Below are 22,369 nucleotides of genomic sequence, written 5' to 3' on the forward strand. Positions count from 1 at the left end.
CTATATAATTTTATTAACCAATGTCACCTCAATAAACTCAATAAAAAAGAAAAAAGAAAAACTTCCAGAAATTAATGATAAAAATTAATTTTATTTTACATTTAGAAAGTTAAGTCTGCTAATATGAACAGAAACTTTCTGCTTAGGATGGTTTCCATGTCACTGGATTGGCTTATAACAAACATGGTGCCAAGAAATGTTCAGAACAAGATGTCTATTTTTAAATGGGAAAAAGAGAAAGATAATACATGGAAGGAAGGAAGGAAGGAAGGAAGGAAGGAAGGAAGGAAGGAAGGAAGGAAGGGAGGGAGGGAGGGAGGGAGGGAGGGAGGGAGGGAGGGAGGAAGAAAGAAAGAGAGAAAGAGAGAAAGAAAGAGGAGTGTCTATATGGGGCACTTTTTTGTAATTTTTAAGTTTAGGATTAGCCAGCATTTTTCTGATTTGACCAAAAGATTGATCTAATTTTTTTTTTTACTTAAACAGTGCTCAAATTTATGGATAGATATTTTCTACAAGTGCAGTGCCAATTATCATAGACATATTAAAGCAATTAGATGACTGGATTTCACTTTCTGAGAGTGGATCCTGGGGTGGGGAGAGGGGTACAGAAGCTGCTGCCCTTTTCAAATAATTCACAAATGTGCTAATTATGTGTCAGATTTGAAAGCTGAGGCATTGTGACCTTCAAGCCAACAAAAGACCTTTTCAAGTAAGCCATTCCACGTACATTAATAAAGTGAACAATGCCCTTCCACACGTAAATAATGTATGGCTGTTATTTCATTATATGTAAATGGAAAGCAAGGAGTGGTTTCACTGTTGACATATTAAAAGAAATGCTATTGAAAACAAAGGCTATACATCCATTTTCATAACATTTGTGATATTCTTCAACTAGTGATCCGAAGATGTGTTTGTTGTGTCCTCCCAATTGCATGCATTTAATGTGTGGTTTCTCCACAACTAAATGTATTTTGGATTTGAGCAATAAAAACAGCGACGTATTCAAGTATATAATGTTAGAAACGGATTGTTGGAAAAGCAAATTTCTTGCTGTGATGAAGAAAATGATGTATTTTGTAGGTTGGGGAAACACAAATAATCACCTGCTACCAAGAGGAACGGTGAATAACAGGCTCAAAGGAAGGGAAAAGAATCCCATGCTCTTTCTCATGGCTCTTTCATGGTTTAAAGGAAGTATTGGTAAATATTGGACTTAGGCCCTGACAGGTTTGGCTCAGTGGATAGAGCCTCGGCCTGCGGACTGAAGGGTCCCAGGTTCGATTCCGGTCAAGGGCATGTACTTTGGTTGCAGGCACATCCCCAGTGAGAGGTGTGCAGGAGGCAGCTGATTGATGTTTCTCATCGATGTTTCTGGGTCTCTATCCCTCTCCCTTTCTCTCTGTAAAAAAATCAATAAAATATATTTTAAAAAAATATTGGACTTAGGTAATGGACATAAAGGTACTTATTTGAAAGAGCAGCCTCTTCACTGGAAGAATGTAAGTTTCAAAAGCAATAATGTATAAAGGAATTTTAGTGTCACTAATGCTTGAATCAAATGGACTGCTGGGATGCCAAACAGTGCCCATGAAGTTGTAGTAGAAAATCAAGAACAGGAAGAAGAATTTAATGGTCTTGTATTTGCCCAGCTTTGTAGCATATTTTATGCTGAATAAAACATGAATAAAGATACAGTCATTCTTAATGCAACTTAAGTAGGCATAAGAAATCTCTGGGAAATAATAAACTAATTACAAACGTAAAATAAACCGCAATCATATGAGATTCTAAGAACTTATTAGCATTCAATCCACAGATAGAATTTTTTTCAGCCCCATAGGAAACCATAATAGTTAGCATCTTATTGTGAATTAGATGTTGATCCCAAGAGACACTACAGGGTTTACTGATTCACTCACTAGTTATTTCTCTTGTTTTAAATAATTTTATAGGGATCTTCATTGCTATTTGTTGTAATATATTCTCAGGATGCTTTCATAAATCAGATATCTGACATTTGTGAGAATGCTAATGTTTGTAACCGGGACTTTCAATGTATGGGTACATGTGCTTACTTGTCTAGGAAAACAAATGTTTCTGCATTTTCTTGATAATCTGAAATAATTTTCATTATTTTGGATTGTATTTAAGGTGGCAAATCTTGCTTGTTCCATGTCAACAAATGAAGATGGAATTAAAATTGTCAAAATTGCAGCCAACCACTTGGAAACTTTGTGTCCACAGGTATGACTATGTTGCTGTCTCTTTCACTAAACTAGCTGTAAGAATTGTATACAATGCTTCAGACTTTTATACACATGGAACGATATTTAAGTATTTATTTTAAACACAGAAGATAACTCATCTTAAGGTCACGGCTCATTCTTTACTAATCACCCAGTTCTTTACTTAGCATGTGGTTCTTGTAACATTCCCTAAGGGCCCATATCAGAATCTTGTGAGAGAAAGATATAGCTTGAATCAAAGCAGTGTTTTGCTCAACAGATTTCATGTCTTAGTCATTATTTGTTTTGAAACCTCAAACAGAATGAAAGGAATGACATTTTTGCCCCTTTTATAAAATAAAGGCATGGGTTTGAAAAAAGCCAATAAATGTTTTCCTGTCTGCAATTCAGGAGTTTTTGAAATCTGAAGAACAATATATTTTTAGGGAATTATTTCTAGACTAGAGGCCCAGTGCACGAAATTCATGCACGGATTGGGGGGGGGGTGTCCCTTAGCCCGGCCTCACCTTCTCCAATCCGGGACCCATCGGGGGATGTCCAACTGCCGGTTTAGGCCCGATACCTGTGGGATCGGGCCTAAACCGGCAGTTGGACATCCCTCTCGCAATCCGGGACCGCTGGCTCCTAACCGCTCACCTGCGTGCCTGCCTGATAGCCCCTACCACTCTGCCTGCCAGCCTGATCTCCCCTAACTGTCTCTACCTGCCTGCCTGATCACCCCTAACCGCCTCTGCCTGCCTGCCTGATTACCCTAACTGCTCTCCCCTGCTGGCCTGATCCCCCTAACTGCCTCTGCCTCGGCCCCACCACCGTGGCTTTGTCCGGAAGGACATCTGGAAGGTCGTCCGGAAGATGTCTGGTCTAATTAGCATATTACCCTTTTATTAGATAGGATGACTAGTAATCCTGAAGACATGGATCAAGATATACATAAGGGCAATCTTAATCATGTTGTCTCAGAATAAGCTCTGTATTCTTTACCACTACTCTATTTCTTTATCCCTGCAACAGTATTGCAATGTCTTAATTATGGTTTTATACTAAATCTTATCTTTTAGGCAAATTGGTTCACTTTGTTTTGTTTTTTCTTTAAATTACTGTTGTTCTTATTTTGCTCTTTCATATAATTTTTAGTATCAACTTGTCAACTTCCATGAAAATACATGTTAGAATATTTATTGAAATCGCAAAAATATTTTGAATTTCAAATGGTTTTAGATATTCAGTATCCTTTAAGATATTGAATCTTTTCATTAATAAACATGTTTTATGTATCTCCATAATCAGATATTTTTCAATGTCTCAGTGATTCCTTAGTTTTTTTATTATTTATTACAATAAATTACATGGTTACATGCTGAAGGCTTCAAAATTTTTCTCTCTAGGCTAACCTACTTCCCCAATGACATTTCCACTTTGATATCTAGAGGACAGTTAAAACTTGAAATAGCGCAAATGTAATTCTGGTTGTTCTGTCCTCATCTCATTCTGTTGCTGCTTCTGTCTTCCTGATTTTACTAATGGCATGGCCATTCATCTGATTTCTTGGGCGGGGGGTGGGGGGAGGGGAGGACTGGAGATTTCCTTTATTCAGTAAGTGGTTATTGAATATATAGCCTGTGGTTGGTAGCGTTTATGCATCTGGGGAAAAATAGTAAAGAAAACAAACAAAAGTCCTTGCTCTTGTGAAGCTTATATTCTAACTAGAGGCCCGGTGCATGGATTTTTGCATAGGTGGGGTCCCTTGGCCTAGCCTGCAGGGGTTGAGCCAGAACTGGCTCTCCAACATCTCCTGAGGGATCTCAAATTGTGAGAGGGTGGTTCTCCGGTGACGCACCCCGGAATCAGGCTCCCTCCTCTCTGGTTCCGGGTGCATCACCCGAGAACCACAGCTGCCAAGTCACCGCAGCTCGGCAGCTCCTGTGTTGAGCTTCTGCCCCCTGCTGGTCAGTGCACATCATAACTACCGGTCGGAGCATCTGTCCCTGGTGGTCATTGCGTGTCATAGTTACCGGTTGGATGGTCGAACAGTTGGATGGTCGCTGAAGCTTTTATATTTATAGACTAGAGGCCTGGTGCATGAAAATTCATGCACTGGAGGGGGGGGGTCCCTCAGCCCAGCCTGCCCCTTCTCACAGTCTGGGAGCCCTCAGTGGCAGGAAGCTACCCAGGCGATCAGGGGAAGGCAACACCCCCATTACACCTCTGCTACTGCCATTGCCGGCAGCGCAAGCCTTGGCCAGCCCTGGCTACCTGAGCCTCGGGCGGCCCTGGGCAGTTGGGCAGCCGCCATCCGAGGCTTGCCTGCTCCTTGGCTGGCCCTGCTTGCCTGAGTCTAGTCAGCGGGGGGTTCAGGAGGACCTGAGGCCCCCAGCGGGGCTGATGGGACTCCGGCAGCAGGCGTGCAGAGCAGCTGGCCCTGCCCCTGCTGTGGGCACTGCCATCTTGTGATGGTCAATTTGCATATTACCTCTTTATTATATAGGATGCTAACTAATGGCTAATTATTTCTATCTAATCCATTAACAAGTCCTATCAATTTTGCCAGAAATATTTATCTTGAATCTATGTATTTTTATCCATCTTATCTGTCAACACTTTAGCCTATAACACCATCATCTCTATCTTGGGCAACAGAACTGTTATCTTATATGACATTCATGCTTGTACTAATGTCTCTCTAATCTACTTTCTATATAAAAGTCAAATTGTAAAGATATTTATCCTAGTAATTGCTTTTCTTAGCTATTTATAGCAAATTGCAAACATTTTTATGGCTTAATCAGACTCTTTTTTAAAAAAAATATGTTTTTGTTCATTTCAGAGAGAGGAAGGGCAAAGGAGAGAGGGATAGAAACATCAATGATGAGAGAATTTTTGATCGGCTGCCTCCTGCATGCACCCTACTGGGGGTTGAGCTCTCAACCTGGTCATGTGCCCTGACTGGGAAATGAACTATGACCTGCTAGGTTCACAGGTCAATGCTCAACCACTGTGCCATACCAACTGGGCTTAATCAGACTCTTATGATATTCCTATTGTCTAACGTCCAGCCCCATCCGATATTATTTTCCTTTTTAATCCTTAGGTCTCTGTGCACTGGCCTTTGTTTCTAGAACACAATGAGCTCCTTCGCCCCTGAGGGAGTTTGCAGTTGGCAGTTTCCCAGTGCTCTTTTCCCACATGGCTATGTAGACAGCAACGGTTATGTTCAATTTGTGAGGACTCTGCTCAAATACCATCTCCTCAGAGATCAATCCCTTAAATCACTTCTGCAGCTCTCTCATATCATGTTGCCATATTTATTTCTTTTAGAGTCTCTATCACAACCTCAAATTATATTTTATATTATCTTGTTACTTTTATTGTATATTTTCACACTGAAAAATAACCTTCATGATGGCAATGATTTAGTCTTCCTTATTCACTGCTTATAACCAACTGCACCTAGCAAAAATGCAGCATTTTTTGTCCTATATATGTGAATGATCAGGATTTTAGAATAATAAGTCATTCTATTCATAGAGGACAGCAAGGCTTTCGCCAATGTCTTTATGACAGTTTTCCTAACATGGTGTGTCTTCTTTTTGACAACATAAAAAAATAGAGTATAATTATTGAATTGTAACTAATGAAAAAAATCCTTTAAATGGCTGATTAATATATAGTTGCTAGTCAAGAGTGAGGCCTCTCTTGGTGGGCTGAAATTATCTGCTTTTGACTTAGCTCATTTCAGTGTTTTCCTAGTGATTTGGATAAAATTATAGGATAATACTGTTAAAACTTTAGTTAAAAATAAGAGGATTAAGGAAACATATTAACCAAAAGAATACAGTCACAAATAATTTGGGTATCCTAGAGTATAGACTAAATCTCAATATCTAGATGAAATATAATAAGTATAATAATTAAACCATATATACTGAGCACTCTAAAACAAATTGCAAAGATAGAGAATGGAATAAATATAGCTTAGCAAAAATTTACCCTCCAAGAAACCTGCAGGTTTTAGTTGATAGTGATCTCAATGTGAATCGACAGTATAATATAGCTATTAGAAAAAAAAATGAATGATTTAAATTTCTTCATCAAAGAATAAGTTCTAAAACTTATTTTCAATCTTCTATACACTTAAAATTATTTTAAACATTGTATAATTTTTATACAGCACATTCTGAATTTCAGAATTAGTATATCTGGAGTATAACCCAGTGTGTGTGTGTGTGTGTGTGTGTGTGTGTGTGTGTGTGTATGCACATGTGTGTAAGTTTCACTTTTGCAAAATATAGTATATCGAAATAAAGTTATGCACATACAGTTAGATTTACTAATTCAACTTTCTTCAATTTATGATACAGGTATATATGTGCATATGTACACCAGTGTGTAAGCAAGGTTTTTATGCAGCTTTATCTGGAATGACAAAAGCCAAAGCCACCTAAATGTCTGTTGATAGTAAATTGGTATGTTTTGGTATGGAAGATATCCAAGAAGAGTGAAAAAGGCAAATTTCAGGTGAATATGTATATTATGCCACATATTTTGGAAAAGAGGAGATAGATGGAACCATATGTTTTTGAAGATCATAGAAACGTTTTTAAAAGGTCCTCTTGAGAGTTTTAAAAGAAGTTACTTCCAGTAAGCAAGATTAGGGACAAAGAACAAGTAGGAATACTTTTATATTTTGCTTTATTTATTTTAGTACTCTTAATTTTACTAGAAATGGATATTTCATTAATTTCTGGACAAAACCCAGCCAATGAGAACAGTTATAGATTGATTCTGGAGTGAGTAAAGTTGAGAAAACACAGGGTCGGGAGGAGCTTATAGGGTGGCATACAATTCCTATGTGTTAAATACGGTTGAGTGCTCCTAAGTCTCAGTGAATTGGATCATTGTGGTTCTCAGTGTGACTAATGGACTACAATTACAATGCTTTGCCCAGTTACAGATGTCACACTTCAAAATAGAATTGTCACTTGGAGCATTGGGGCAGAGGATATCCGAAATAGTGACATGACTTGAAGCTATGTCATACGAAAAATTTATAAAAGCAACAGGGAATTTTTAGCCAGGAAAAGGTAAGACTTGGAGAAACATAATCACTGTCAGCAAATCTTGAAAGGGCTATGATGTGAAAGACTTCATTCTGAGGACCTTGAGGGACAGGACTACAACCTACGAGCAGAAGCTAAAAGGACAGGTACACATTTCATCTCAATATAGAATGAGTTTCTAATGGAAGTATGTATACCAGAAGGAAGTGACTTTGTTGAGAAGAAAGGATTTGTAATTTCTCAATGCCACAGACATCTAAACACAAGGAGGGTGATGATGAGACCAAGCTATTGTATAGAGGGTATGAGATCTGGGTGAGAAATTGGCCTACCTGCCTTTTGAAGTTCAATGTTGAGATCCTATAATGGATTTGTCTTTTACATAAAGGAGAGAAATGTGATCTTGGTGATAGCATTGCTGGAGTAGTATAGCTGTTTGAAGTCAACCCAGTGGAAGGATAAAGCTGTCTATAGGGATTGACTCTGGTTACATTTTTAACAAGTGACTTAGAAGAGTATTTTTAAAATAAACATTTTACATTTGCATATGGCACAAAATTGAGAAAGATAGCATTCAATGTTCTAAAGTATGTTGACAATTTGGATTACTTTTGGAAACTCATAAGCTGAAATTTAACAAGAGTAAATATAAAGTCAGGGCCTTAGGTTAAATAAAATTGATTGCACAAGTGGATATGAAAATCATTGCTTATCAGAAGCACCTGGGGCATCAGAAGTGCAGAGGGATATTTGTTATCTAGTTCAATGAATTCCAAACACTGGTCCATGAAAGCATTTTCATGGTCTATTGTAAAATTAGTTTAGTGTAATTAGCTTTGTTTCCCAACATAAAATTTATTTAACTTTTTATTAGAAATCTATGTACTTTCTACTTGTTATATATTCATCTAAATATTTGATTTAGGAAATAAGAAAAGTAGATACATTTTCATATTACTTCTTTACTTGGCAAAATAAAAATCTTCAAAACTTATCTCAATTTTCTTTTCCCTTTTTCTTCTTCTTTCAAAATAATTGTGGACTGAAAATTTCATAAAATTAAAAGTACTACCCTAGGAGGACTCAACTGTATGTCAGCAGCATCATATGGGGATCATTTTGCAGGTTTATGGTGATTATGATGCTCAGCTTGTGAAATAAGGAGAAATTCCCAATGCACTTGGCATGGAGATGACCAGTTCTAGAGTATCATGCTGGTACTTAAAAATTAGCCTCCTATATTTGGTTAAAATTTAATTATCTCACCCCTAATGCCTTGGCAGGGCCAGACCAAATAATTATATGGCCCTCGGACCAGATGTTCCCCACCCCTGGATAGTGAAACTACTACCTAATCACTGGATGCATTTAAACAAAAGCCAAATAGGCTGTGCCTTGTTGAAGATGTTAGAAGAGAATTTTATTATTGGGTGGTAGAGGTATTAAATGGTCTTATGTATCTTTCTATAAATAAAATTTTAATTGATAGAAATTGTGGTGAGACCTAGATTATTTCCCTCTGGTCAATACACTTACACTCAATTAGGCAGACTCTCTCAAAGTGCTTAACTTTTTCAAAAGTATGTCAAGTTTTCTAATCACTGTCACACTTACATCAATATTTAATATAGTTTTATTATGTCTTCTGTTTATCTCTCTTATCAAATGGTGTTCGATGACCTGACAGAGCTGAAACATCTTGCAGAGGCATCTAGTTTATTTTCAGTGTTGTGCTGGGGAATATATTTTTTATAAATTGCTATTGAGAATCTATACTTACCTTTCTAAAACAGTTATATATTGGGTGTGTTGAAAAGTAGGGAGGAAAGTCAAGGTTACCCCAGACATAGAAGCTTGTGAAATTTTAGAAAAAAACAACAACAACAAAGTACCTGGGGGAGGGTGTGCACCTGTATTCATATTTGAACATGGAACAAGATAACCTCCTTGAGCGTAGGGATTTTTTATTCATTGCTATATTCTAAGACAGTGGTTCTCAACCTTTCTAATGCCGTGACCCTTTAATACAGTTCCTCATGTTGTGGTGACCCCCAACCATAAAATTATTTTCGTTGCTACTTCATAACTGTAATTTTGCTACTGTTATGAATCGTAATGTAAATATCTGTGTTTTCCGATGGTCTTAGGCTCTACAGCAGTGGCTCTTAAACTGTGTGCAACCCACAGGTTGAGAACTGCTAGCAGGGTTGCCTAAGACCATCAGAAAACACAGATATTTACATTACGATTCATAACAGTAGCAAAATTACAGTTATGAAGTAGCAATGAAAATAATTTTATGGTTGGGGGTCACCACAACATGAGGAACTGTATTAAAGGGTCGCGGCATTAGAAAGGTTGAGAACCATTGTTCTAAGAAAATTCCTGACACTCAGTAGGTACTCAGTACTAGGTGGAACAAACTAGGATTATAGTTGTGAGTATGCGTAGCACAGAGTTTATTCTTTTATTATTATGTATTAATTGTTTTCCATACAAACAACTGTAAACCTGCTTTTGCCACACTCTGTATTTCTGGAGTGAATGAGGATATCAGCGTGAACCGATTTTGCATTGTAGACACTGGCAGGTAGATGCTGAAAGCCAGCATGATTCCTCATCCTCCTTTGTTCTTTGGGAGATGTAGAAACTCCCAATTTCTAACGAAGTGATAAAATGTCTCCATATGACACTTTGTCAGCTTGAAGTACAAGTCATGTGAAATGACTGGCATTATCTGTCTCTGCATGGACAGGATTGTTTTGTTATAACAGCAGCTTCTTCTGATTAACTTACGAAGTGTTACTGTATTTAGCACACACTTCAGTAAGGGCAATGGGCTCTTTCGAATGGAAAAACATGTCCTGATTTGTATGGGGTTTTTGTCTGTTGGTTTTCGTGATCGAGCAGCTGTCATATCTCTGAATTGAAAGCATTTAATTTTCTAAGTGTCACGCTCCAGGGAAACACATATGCTTTCTTTCATCTTCTGTAGACCATAATGATGGGTGTTTAGTTTGCAAGTAAACAATATAGGACTCAAATAATCAAATTGAAATCACCATACAGTATTCTTCAAGAATCTCTGGGTGTACCTATGAGTGTTGTGACAGGCTTTTTATGCCTAATTTATACTCTAAGGTTTTGGAAACCAAGGCTAAAATGAAGTGATCCTTTAATAAAAAAACCTGATTGTGATTGACTGGTTGAGCCTCGAGACTGTCTAGCTGACTTAAGACCGGAAGCCTGGGCTCAGTCTCGTTCTTGTGGTGCCCTTATATTTATGAGGGGAGGCAGCACTTGAGTGCAGCTATTAACACCGTTGCTTTCTGAGCCTGGAAATTACGTTCTGTGTTACTCTGCTCTCATTATTCTGTATTCTTTCTCAATTACACAGCCAGCCACATCCGTCCACTCACTCCAAGGATCATTTCATTCAACAATAGTTGCTGAGCACTTACTGGGAGTATCCGTGAAGTCAGGGTGAGCCAAGGGCAGGAAGAACAGATTCATGGTGTACCCCTGGGAGCACTTCTGAGGAATAAAGTGTGGTTTTAACTAGGAAGGGCTTTATCTAAGAAAATCTGATGTGGTATGTCCTGGAAGAAGAAACAGAAGTTATGGGAAAAGAAGTTATACCATTAAATATTAGTGGGGACATGGAGACCAAAAATTAGATAATGACTTAAAAGAAAGCAGATAGAACTAAATATGGTTCAACATAAAGGCTGAGGCACGAATTCCAAAATTGATCACAAACCTGAGAGTTTGTGCCTGAGCCCTTATTTAGTCTCACAGTGCTTAACATCGTATTAAGCATCTTAGCAGAAAGGGCCTGTGCCAGCCTCGATAATGTTCTAGTCATAGAAGAAAACAAAGATGGAGCTTTGCTTACATACATTAAGCTTCCAGTGAGAAGGGAAAATGTATTATCCAGGTAGAAATGAAGTGGTGTTAGAGAGTAGTAGGTTGAAATGCTATGGGAGTGGGAAAGAGATTCGTGTCAGGAAATTCAGGGAGGTCTCTTTGAAAGGTCACATTTTCTATTGGCCTTAAAGGATAAGCAGGATTTGGACATTTGGAGAAATATGAAAAGGGCATCTAGGCAGAAGATATGGGAAAGTGTGCAACAGAAATGGAAAAAGTGAGTAATTGTATCTACCTCACCCACATTTTTTTTTAAAACAGGGGAGCTCCTGGTACTATGGGTAGAACAATTCTTTGTTGTGTGGGATGGTCAGAGTGGTGGGTTCTACCTGCCAGAAAATTCAGACTCTAGGGCACTGTGTACACAACCACCACCTCCCCCAGCCTGATCTTTGTGATAACCTCCACACATTTCCGGTGCCTCCTAGGAGATTCTGTCCCATGGCGGGGCATGCTGTGGAAAGGGGAAGGTTGGATACATGGTTGAAACACAGATTGAAGGCCTTACTGCCAAGTAAAGGAACTTAGATTTGGAATGTAGTGGAGGAGGGCAAGTCACTGTGATGGGCTATGCTTCTGGGGAATTACTCCGGAAATTGTATGTCAATTGAATGAAAAAAAGGACAGGCAGGACCAGTGAAGAGATTATTTAATATTATATGATAATTAAGAATTCGAATAAGGAATATAGGAATGAAAATGTATAGATGGAACAAATGATAAATTGACTTTATAAAGTGACCACAAATGGAAAACAAATTAGACGATGGTAATGATGGAGGGAAAAGAGGATAAATAGGAGGTTTTAGCCTGACACCTGGCGGGATAGTGGTTCTCTGAGGAGAAATTGGAAATACAATGAAAGAGAGGTCACTTAAGGACAGAAATTAATTTATGTAAAGTACTCTCAACATAGGTTGAGATTTTAGCAAACAACACATATAAGAACTTGAGATATCACAGCTGGATATGGTAACCATTCACGTGGAGGTTATGGTTAAAAGCGTAGAGCAAGATTTCTAAAGACTAAGAGAAAATGAAAGGACCAAAGATAGAACCTTAAAAAAAAACAACCACACACACACATCTAGGAGGAAAGAAAAAGGAACCTGAGAAAAACCGATCATCAAAGGAGGAGGAAAGTGTGGCTGGGTGGAAACCATGAGAGAGGAGCCCATTTAGGAACTGTGAGATCATTGCTCCATAAGAGAGAATGAATGAGGCTGAGCAATTAATGAGTCAAAATGTTGTTTCTGGTGAGCAGCAAGGTATCATTATGGCATCGCACAGTTTATATTTTTAGAAGGAAATTTAATACCTGTTTTAGAAATATAATTATTGTACTTATACCACCAAATTTCACTCTTTGCCTAATGGAAAACAGCATGAGTTTAATATCTAACAAAATAAACATACTATTTTTTTAAATCCTGCTCTTTGAAAACTACATTAAAGCCCTGAATCTGATTCTGAACATGTAAGCACCTTCTGTGCAGTGTACTTAGTAATGTGGGGGTGCAGAAAAAATCACTCTCCTCCCACCTTCTAAGATCTTCTAGCTGGGCTAATAATCACATTTAACAGAGACAGTAACAGGAGAAGATGTCCAAAGTTTATTTTACAGATGAACATGGGGAAGGGGGTGCCAGAAGATATGAGAACCAAGGAAGTATTGGGCAGTTGAAGTTTAAATGCCATTCTGGGGCTGAGAGGAGAGGGTGTGGGGGTGGGAGGTGGTGCTGTTTGTGGTTTGGGATTTCAAAGGGCAGGAAGGCAATTCACATGGTGGTGGCACAGCAAAAGTGTGTTAAATAAATGTTTGCTAAGCTGTCTTTAACAATGGGACACAGAGAGGACTTGGAACAAATGGGTCTCTCGCTAGGTTCCTCTCTATCACACACTAGTTTATATTAAACCACAGATATCTGTGATGATACCTTCCTTCCTGGAGCAGGCTCTCGGTCTAAATTCCTTATAGGTAGTTAGGGGAGAGGTCAGAGATTTTTTCCATCTTTTGTTTCTTAAAATCAATATCCCAAAAGGCATGTTTTAGGGTGGGAAACTGCTTCCCTTCAGCGTCAAACTCCACTGAGGAAGCGATGGCCATCCTCAGGCATCTATGACATGGCAGGTGCCTTCCCATGGTTATCGTATTTAATTTTGTAAAGGTCTTGTGACAAGAATTATTGATCTAATTGTATATATAAGAAGAAATTCAGAGATGTTCAGTGAGTTGCTCAAGGTTAAGGAATGGAAAACATAAGTCCTATTTGAATACTAACATTCTCCTTCATTTTGAAGAAATTATTTCAACTGTCAGAGTTTTATCTATTTGTATTAGTATAATTCTTTAAAGAACATAGACTTCCCTCCCCCATTTCTCCTTGCTGTGAAAACAGTGATAAAAAAAAAATCTCTCATAAAGCTTTTCAACATTGAGTCTGTAATGCTTTTTGACCCTCATTATATTTAGGACTTACTATTCAGAATTCCATGTTTTGGGTCCTTCATAAAGGATAACAACATTATTTAACATTTACGTATCACTTTATTATATAAATTGGCTTTATAATACATTTAAATTAACACACTCAGTAAGGTTGGATCCCAGAGAGGTTGAATGGGTTCTATAATATTATACAGCAAACTGAGGGAAGAGACTAGAATATAATTCTTGCCATCCAACATCACTCAATTAATATATTTGTCTACTTAATTGGATGGAAAAACATTATGGATCAATGTGTTAATCATGTCTTATTAGTATAATATTTTTCAAATATTTAATATTCAAAACTTTTGGTTAAAAACAAAGGAGTCATTTCTATGGGCAGGTAGCTGGGTATATAGAAGTGCATATTTAAGATCATAGAGCAATATTTGGTTCCTTAGAACCCATATGTAGATAATGCTACAAAAAACAATTTGGGTTTAAAATACTGAATTGATTCAGGCTATGTATCCTTATTTTCTTGAAAAATATTTTTATATTAAAACTCTCTACTTAGGATTCATGAAAGTATACTTTTTAAAAAGAATTTGTTATCATAAAAATGTTCTTCAGAACATTGGAACTTTTATCAGATAATAAAATTATGTAACCATGTAGTTAGAAAATAAAAACACCTATAGCCAGTTTTTAGAGCCTTTCATAGTGGAACATTTGATTTCTATTTAGTCCTTTTTTATCCCCTGCTCAACAACCCTTATAGTCTGCTATAAGTAATATTGCATTTATCAAGCAGTATCGTTGTATAGATAAAGATATTTTATGGATAATATACTAGTGAAGTAAACCATTTTAAGGAAAGAGCCTTTGGCCTCCATATAGGTATAGTATACCAATCTGAGAGTAGGAAAGAATAGTAGGAAGTAATTCGAGGCAGCCTAAGGGAAATGCATGAGAAACCTAAGGGAATGTCACAGCTCATGAATGCAAAACTGCCTGTCAGCATTCCAGGAAGAATTCATTGCAGTGCTCTTAAGCAAATCCTTACATCTATGATCTGAGACAAAAATGCCTGTTGGCCAAGCTTTGCTGATACATTAATAGAGAGATGACAGTCATCTTCCTATTGAAATCTTTGTCTCTCAGTGCTTAGTACAATGTCCTGCCAATAAATAATCATTATGATTTCTGTTTCTGCCAGATGTTTTCTATAAATCGTGAAATGCAAAAACAAAGATTTAAAAGCCGTTCCGAACTAAAGTATGCTTGAGGTGAGGTCATTTGTCAGAACAGAGTTTTCATAAGTAAACAAATAATTACTCGAAAGATCTCCTTGGGAGTTATGGAGTTTCTAACTTGCATTGTTCGTAGGTCACTGAACAAGGTTTTTTTGAGGATCATAGTATTTGACATCTATTCATTTTCCAAATATGTACTGAACACCTGCTTATTTTCTAGGGACTAAGGATAATACACCAAAGACAATAGTCAATGTGCCTATCCTTTGGAGCTTACATTCTATTTGAGAGGCAGAGATAATAAATATGGAAGTACATAAAAATAATTTTGGATAAAACATACGTACACATATATATATATATATATATATATATATATATATATATATATATATATATATATATATGTATAAATTCATTTAATCCTCACAATAAACCTAAGTGGCAGATACTATTATTTATACACTTTTAAAGATGAGGAAACTGAAGTCCAAAAAATTCATGTAACTTGCCGAGTCAGGGAAAGAAAGAGCTGGAGAGCTAGGATTCCAGCCTGGGCAGTCTGGTTTCCTAGCCTTCATACTGCATGCTCCACTATAAGCAAAATCAGGTAAGTTATGAAATAGAAAGAGACTATGGGCAAAACATACCTCAAGGCAGAGGTGACCTTTGAGTTGATTGTTTAATAGCAAAAAGAAACATGTAAAATTCTGCAGAGAGAGCTTTCCAGGCTGAAGAAACAAGTACAAAGGCCTCCAGATGGAAATGGACTTGACCTATTTGAATGAAGATATGTAGGATTAGGGAAGGAGCGGGAAATAGAGGACAGGGACTAGATCTTTTGCGACCATGTTAATGGTGGTCTATTAAATCAGAAACCCTGGATGACACAGCTCAGCCGTGTTTTGACGAGTCTACCTGGTGATTCCGATGCATGCTACAGATTCACCTGGGAGAGTGGTGTGTGAGTGGCCTACAAGGTCTAGCCAGTGGTTGGCAAACTCATTAGTCAACAGAGCCAAATATCAACAGTACAATGATTGAAATTTCTTTTGAGAGCCAAATTTTTTCAACTTAAACTTCTTCTAACGCCACTTCTTCAAAATAGACTTGCCCAGGCCGTGGTATTTTGTGGAAGAGCCACGCTCAAGGGCCAAAGAGCCTCATGTGGCTTGCGAGCTGCAGTTTGCCGACCACGGGGCTAGACTCTAGAGAGATCATTGTGTGCACCTCTTACCAACTCAGTGTCACTGGTGGCTTGCAATTGGCCATGATGGGGAAATATATTTCAGAGAAGTCAGAAATCCTTAAATGCTACACAGCGAGGCTTTTACTGGTAAATTCAGTGGTCAGCGTGGACCTATGAATTTGCTTTATAACAAGTTCTCAGGTAATGCTGATGCTAACTGGTCACACTTTGAGAATTATCGGAACTAAATTTGTTTTATTCTCTACTGTCCTATTTCTCAAATGTTCTCCCTTTCCCTTTTATATATTTCTTAATTGCATAATCTTCAACATTTTCTTTCAATTTATTTTCATCTTCATAATTTCCACTTCATTTTCATTAGCATTATTTCATCTAGCTCATCATTACTTCTGGCCCCGTTATTACCATAGCTATCTTCATGACAGTCTTCTCTTATTTATCTGTCTAACATAGGTATCTTGTACAGACTTTGGTGTTTCCCTCTTCTCTCCTGTCACCAAAGACATAAGGTTATCCAATGGTTGCTGTTGCTTATTGTATCAATTCTAATCTCCTTTCCATGCTTACATTTGAGTGCCAAGTACCAGGTGTTTTCCACCTCACACCAACATGTATCCATCCCTTCATCTTTCTTTTTTCTTTTTTTCTTTTTTTTAAATATATTTTATTAATTTTTTACGGAGAGGAAGGGAGAGGGATAGAGTCAGAAACATCGATGAGAGAGAAACGTCGATCAGCTGCCTCTTGCACACCCCCTACTGGGGATATGCCCGCAACCAATTGCATGCCCTTGACCGGAATCGAACCTGGGACCCTTGAGTCCACAGGCCGACGCTCTATCCACTGAGCCAAACCAGTTAGGGCAATCCCTTCATCTTTCTAATCCACATACTCTATGCCTATGTCCAGACTTTTGTTCATAATCTTCTGGAGACCTAGCTTGAGATAAATTTATCATTTATCTCATTCCATCCCCTTTGATGCTCCATATACATTGTATCTATTTTAAACATTCCAATTCATTGATAATTTTTACCAACATATATTTGACAAGACCTTTAATTATATCTTTGTGTCCAAGACAGAACAAAAAAAGCTTCATGTTAGTGTAATTAGAGAAAAATTACAGCAGATTAATACAAAGGGTTTCATCCCTAGCCGGTTTGGCTCAGTGGATAGTGTCGGCCTGTGGTCTAAAGGGTCCCAGGTTCAATTCTGGCCAAGGGCACATGCCCAGGTTGTGGGCTTGATCTTCCCTACAGTAGGGGATATGCAAGAGGCAGCTGATCAGTGATTCTCTCTCATCATTGATGTTTCTATCTCTCTATCTTTCTCCCTTCCTCTCTGAAATCAATTTATATATATATATATATGTATACTAGAGGCCTGGTGCACGAAATTCATGTGTCCCTCAGCCCAGCCTGCACCCTCTCCAATCTGGAACTCCATGAGGGATGTCCGACTGCCCGTTCAGGCCCAAACCCGATCGGGCCTAAACGGGCAATCAGACATCGCTCTCACAATCCAGGACTGCTGGCTCCCAACTACTTGCCTGCCTGCCTTCCTGATTGCCCCTAACTGCTTCTGCCTGCCAGCCTGATCAACCCCTAACCACTCCCTTTCCAGCCTGATTGATGCCTAACTGCTCCCCTGCCAGCCTGATTGCCTCTAACTGCCCTCCCCTGCAGGCCTGGTCACCCCTAACTGCCCTCCCCTGAAGGCCTGGTCCCCCCCAACTGCCCTTCCTTGCAGGTCTGCCCTCCCCTGCTAGCCTGATCGCCCACAACTCCCCTCCCTTGCAGGCCTGGTCCCTTCCAACTGCCCTCTCCTGCTGGCCATCTTGTGGCGGCCATCTTGTGTCCACATGGGGGCAGCCATCTTTGACCACATGGGGACAGCCATCTTGTGTGTTGGAGTAATGGTCAATTTGCATATTACTCTTTTATTAGATAGGATATAACAAAAAACAAAGGGTTTCAATAAGGAGATCAATTTTATCTTGAAGGAAGTTCTGTACTTATTTATGACCTTTTCAAATATTTGTTTTGAAGAAAGGAAAACATCTAATGTTTATTGAACATCTATTTTCTAAGCATTGTGATAAGTGTTTTTCTTACATTATCTCATTTGTGTTCTCACAGCAGCTCTGTGCAGAGGTATTATTGTATGGGTCCCTTGAAAACCCAGAAATCTAATTTGTCAAATCTGTGGTTAATATACATCTGGGGGGAAAAAAACTAATGTTATGGATGGGCAAGTCATGAGTCACCAAGCTAGAAGAATGAGTCAAAAATCAATAAGGCACATTTAACAGCAATAACTAAAAATTTACATTAAAATTAAATGCATCTTTCATATACATTCTTGCAGAATTTGCTTGACTGAAGTTCATGGAAGAGATCAAATAGAACTCCCTCAGGCTCAATATGAGCTGATAAGGTGATATAGGTTCTAATAAAATTAACATACTTTTATATCACAATTATAGGGTTATGGCATCCAGATCAAGGAAAATAATTTTTCCTGTGTAGTCTTTTTTTTTTTTAAATAAATCTTTATTGTTCAGATTATTACAATTGTTTCTCCTTTTTCCCCCCCATATCTCCCCATCACCCGGTTCCCTCCCCCCCGTTGTCCTTATCCATAGGTGTATGATTTTTGTCCAGTCTCTTCCCATACCCCCCACACAGACACCCCTTTCCCCCTGAGAATTATTAATCCACTCCCATTCTATGCCTCTGATTCTATTATGTTCACCAGTTTATTCTGTTCCTCAGATTTTTAATTCACTTGATTTTTAGAATCACTTGTTGATAGATATGTATTTGTTGTTCATAATTTTTATCTTTACTTTTTTCTTCTTTTTCCTCTTTTTAAAGAATACCTTTCACCATTTCATATAATACTGGTTTGGTGGTGATGAACTCCTTTAGCTTTTTCTTAACTGTGAAGCTCTTTATCTGCCCTTCAATTCTGAATGATAACTTTGCTGGGTAGAGTAGTCTTGGTTGTAGGTTCTTGCTATTCATCACTTTGAATATTTCTTGCCATTCCCGTCTGGCCTGCATAGTTTCTGTTGAGAAATCAGCTGACAGTCGTATGGGTGCTCCCTTGTAGGTAACTAACTGTTTTTCTCTTGCTGCTTGTAAGATTCTCTCTTTGTCTTTTGCCCTTGGCATTTTAATTATGATGTGTCTTGGTGTGGTCCTCTTTGGATTCCTCTTGTTTGGGGTTCTGTGCGCTTCCTGAACCTGTAAGTCTATTTCTTTCACCAGGTGGGGGAAGTTTTCTGTCATTATTTCTTCAAATAGGTTTTCAGTATCTTGCTCTCTCTCTTCTGGCACCCCAAAAATTCAGATGTTGGTACGCTTAAAGCCATCCCGGAGGCTCCTTATGCTATCCTCACACTTTTGGATTCTTCTTTCTTTCCGCCTCTCTGGTTGGGTGTTTTTTTCTTCCTCATATTCCAGATCTTTGGTTTGAATCTTCGGGTGCAGTGGTCTACTCTGTATATTCTTTATTTCAGACAGTGTATGCATAATTTCTGACTGGTCCTTTTCCATTTTTTTGGTATTCTCATTTAGGTCCTTGAAGGTCTCTTCAAGTTTCTCAGCGGTTTTTAGAAGATTCTTGAGTAACCTTATAAATATGGTTCTGAACACTGTGTCATCCATTAGTTTGCTTTCATCTATCTCTCCTACTTGTGACATACTTCGATGTCTCCACATTTTGGCTGCCTCCCTGTGTTGATGGAGTGGCTTTGTGTGGTCGGTGACCTATAGGGGCCAGTAGCTCAGCTTCCCCAATTACCCTAGGTGGTCGCTCTTGGTACTCCCCTTTGTGGGCTGAGTGGAAAGTCTTGGTGTAGTTAAAAGCCCTGATTGCTGTTGGTACACTGGGAGGAATTGACCTCCGGTCCAATTGGTTTCCTGTGTAGTCTTACTAGACAATAATCATTAGGAGTACTGTGTCATTTTGGGGTACTATATTTAAGAAAATTGGACAAGTTACTAGTATACAGCATAAAATGATGAATACCAGAATAGTATCTTTGACATAGTTGATAGGATAAAGAAAGATGACTGAGTGATAATATTATTTGCACTGAAATTCTGCCACACGGAAGGGCTGAGGCAGCTGAGAGCTGAAGATAGGTGAAGATGGGTAGAATTTAAAGAGGGGTGGATCCCAGCACAATGTAAAAGGAAACTTCCCTGGATTCAGAGGAGCTTGTCTGTGGAAGGGTACATCAAAAAACAAGAGACATCTCATCATTGAATGTGATCAAGCAAAGCATTTCCCATGTTTAAACATTCTGGGACTTCATTATAGCTTTTGTTGTCTTCAGGCTATTCTTATTCAAAATGATCTTTTCCCCTTCTGATGTATAATTGCAATGATGGACCACATTTAATAATTAAAGCACTTAATTACTTTTCCTTCCAGGTGCATTTATATTATTCTCCAACATCCCTCCTCTCACTAAAAGTCCCTAGGAGGGGAAAAACAACATTATGTTAGATCTCCCACAGTATTGTTCTGAACACATAGCTGAGATTCAATAAACACTTGTTGGCTGATCAGTAATTTTCCAATCTGCTGAGGCAGCTCTCTTTTGCAAGGGCAATTACAAACATTTCTAGGAGCCCACTCGAGTTCTTAAAATGATACAGATGATGTTCTACTCTCTCCTGCTTGAGCAGCAATCACATTGCAGAAAACACTGTCAGCAAAATAGGACAAAACTGATGTTTTGATTTTCCTAATAAGAGAAGACAGGAAAATAATTCTCATTTAAAGTCACTCCCATTCAGTTTTAAACTGTATGGAATTGTACTCTGCAAACAGAACTAAGTCCCTGTGCTTTTAGCTTCCACAAACAACTTAAATGTTTTGAACATATTAGCAATGCCATCTCTGCACACATAGAAGCCATTTTTCTACCTTTCTGTATTAATCAAATGCATCATCTATCAATGATACATTGTATGGCTTTTATAATTTCTGTTCCTTAATACTGTTTTGTCTCCCTCTTTAGAAGCGTGACAAACTATACTTAATTTTGACATGGTTTCCATATGCTGCATGACTGTGTTAAAAAAAGAAATGCTGTAGCAATTTTAATAAATGAAATTGGTCTCACTGAATCAAATATAAGACTGGCTTCCTGATTCATTTTCCTTGTTTTTCTTACTTCTATACATGTTCTTCATTCACTGTTTTTTCCATTCTATTTTAACAGGATGATAATCAGTAGGTGTGTTAATAGCTTCAGGTGTATGCCTTAATAAATGGTATAATAATCTAGATATATTTTTTTAAATGAAATATGTAGTTTGTCTTTTGCTAATATCCAGCTTTCCTGTATAGGTGACTTTATATTTCACATATGTCATAAGTAGAAACAGCAGTAGGCTTCTAGTCTGGAAATGGCCACTCTAGCCTTCTGCACTGATTAACTATGTGGCTTTGGGCAAGTCATATGAACCTTAGATTCTCAGGTTGTCTGATCCTTGTAAAGGAGTAGATTTGAACTAGATTTCTAAGATCCCTTAGAAATAGATCCAAAAAATCTACAATTTCAGGAAGTCTTTAAGTTGGGTGAAATTTTGTACCAGTAAAACATATTTTAAACACATAAATATTTTGTCTTATCATTTGACTGATCAAAATAGTATCTTTAAATTATGAGTTCACAACCTTCAATATTATTTAAAGGTTTTATACTGTTAATTATTTTGTCTTAGAAAATATTGTTCCTTTCAATATCTTTTTTGTATACCTGAAGAAGAAACTAATTCATTGTTTTCTTCTTTGTTGTAAAAAACACACACACACCTAGGGAAACATTATTGAAATCACAAAAGCCATTTATGTGACATAGACACTATGTGGAGTGGTCCTTTTTTAATCTGATTAATGTTATTTTTTTTTCTCTAAATGTTCTCATCTAAGAGCAAAAGCAATGGAAACAAATAATGAGCCAAAGCATGTTAAGCCATCTGTTTTAGAATAGATTAAACAGATGCCTTTCTTTCTATTAATATTAACACATCTCAACTTGTATGCTTTTTCTTAATCAAAAGTGCATATCTCACTATTGAAAATAGGAGAAAGGAATGTCTGATTTTATCACTGACTGATTAAACCCAGTCACACATGTATGCTAGTTTCCTACCCCGAGGAAGGGGAAGTCTCTGCTGATGCAGATGCACAATGATATATAGAGTAACAAGGGT

General features: G+C 37.9%; 1 protein-coding gene across 3 annotated transcripts in view; it reads left to right on the forward strand.

Moving 5' to 3' along the window:
- CTNNA3 (catenin alpha 3) overlaps nucleotides 1–22,369 on the forward strand; it is a 1,396,025-nt gene that overhangs the window by 896,289 nt on the left and 477,367 nt on the right. For all 3 annotated transcript variants that reach the window (XM_079794118.1, XM_079794119.1, XM_079794120.1), the window contains one exon: nucleotides 2,155–2,247. In XM_079794118.1, the coding sequence (XP_079650244.1) occupies nucleotides 2,155–2,247 (93 nt within the window). The remainder of the gene's footprint in view (nucleotides 1–2,154; nucleotides 2,248–22,369) is intronic.

The sequence above is a fragment of the Cnephaeus nilssonii genome, assembly GCF_951640355.1.
Source record: "Cnephaeus nilssonii genome assembly, chromosome: 16".
In the NCBI taxonomy this organism is placed as follows: Eukaryota; Metazoa; Chordata; class Mammalia; order Chiroptera; family Vespertilionidae; genus Cnephaeus; species Cnephaeus nilssonii.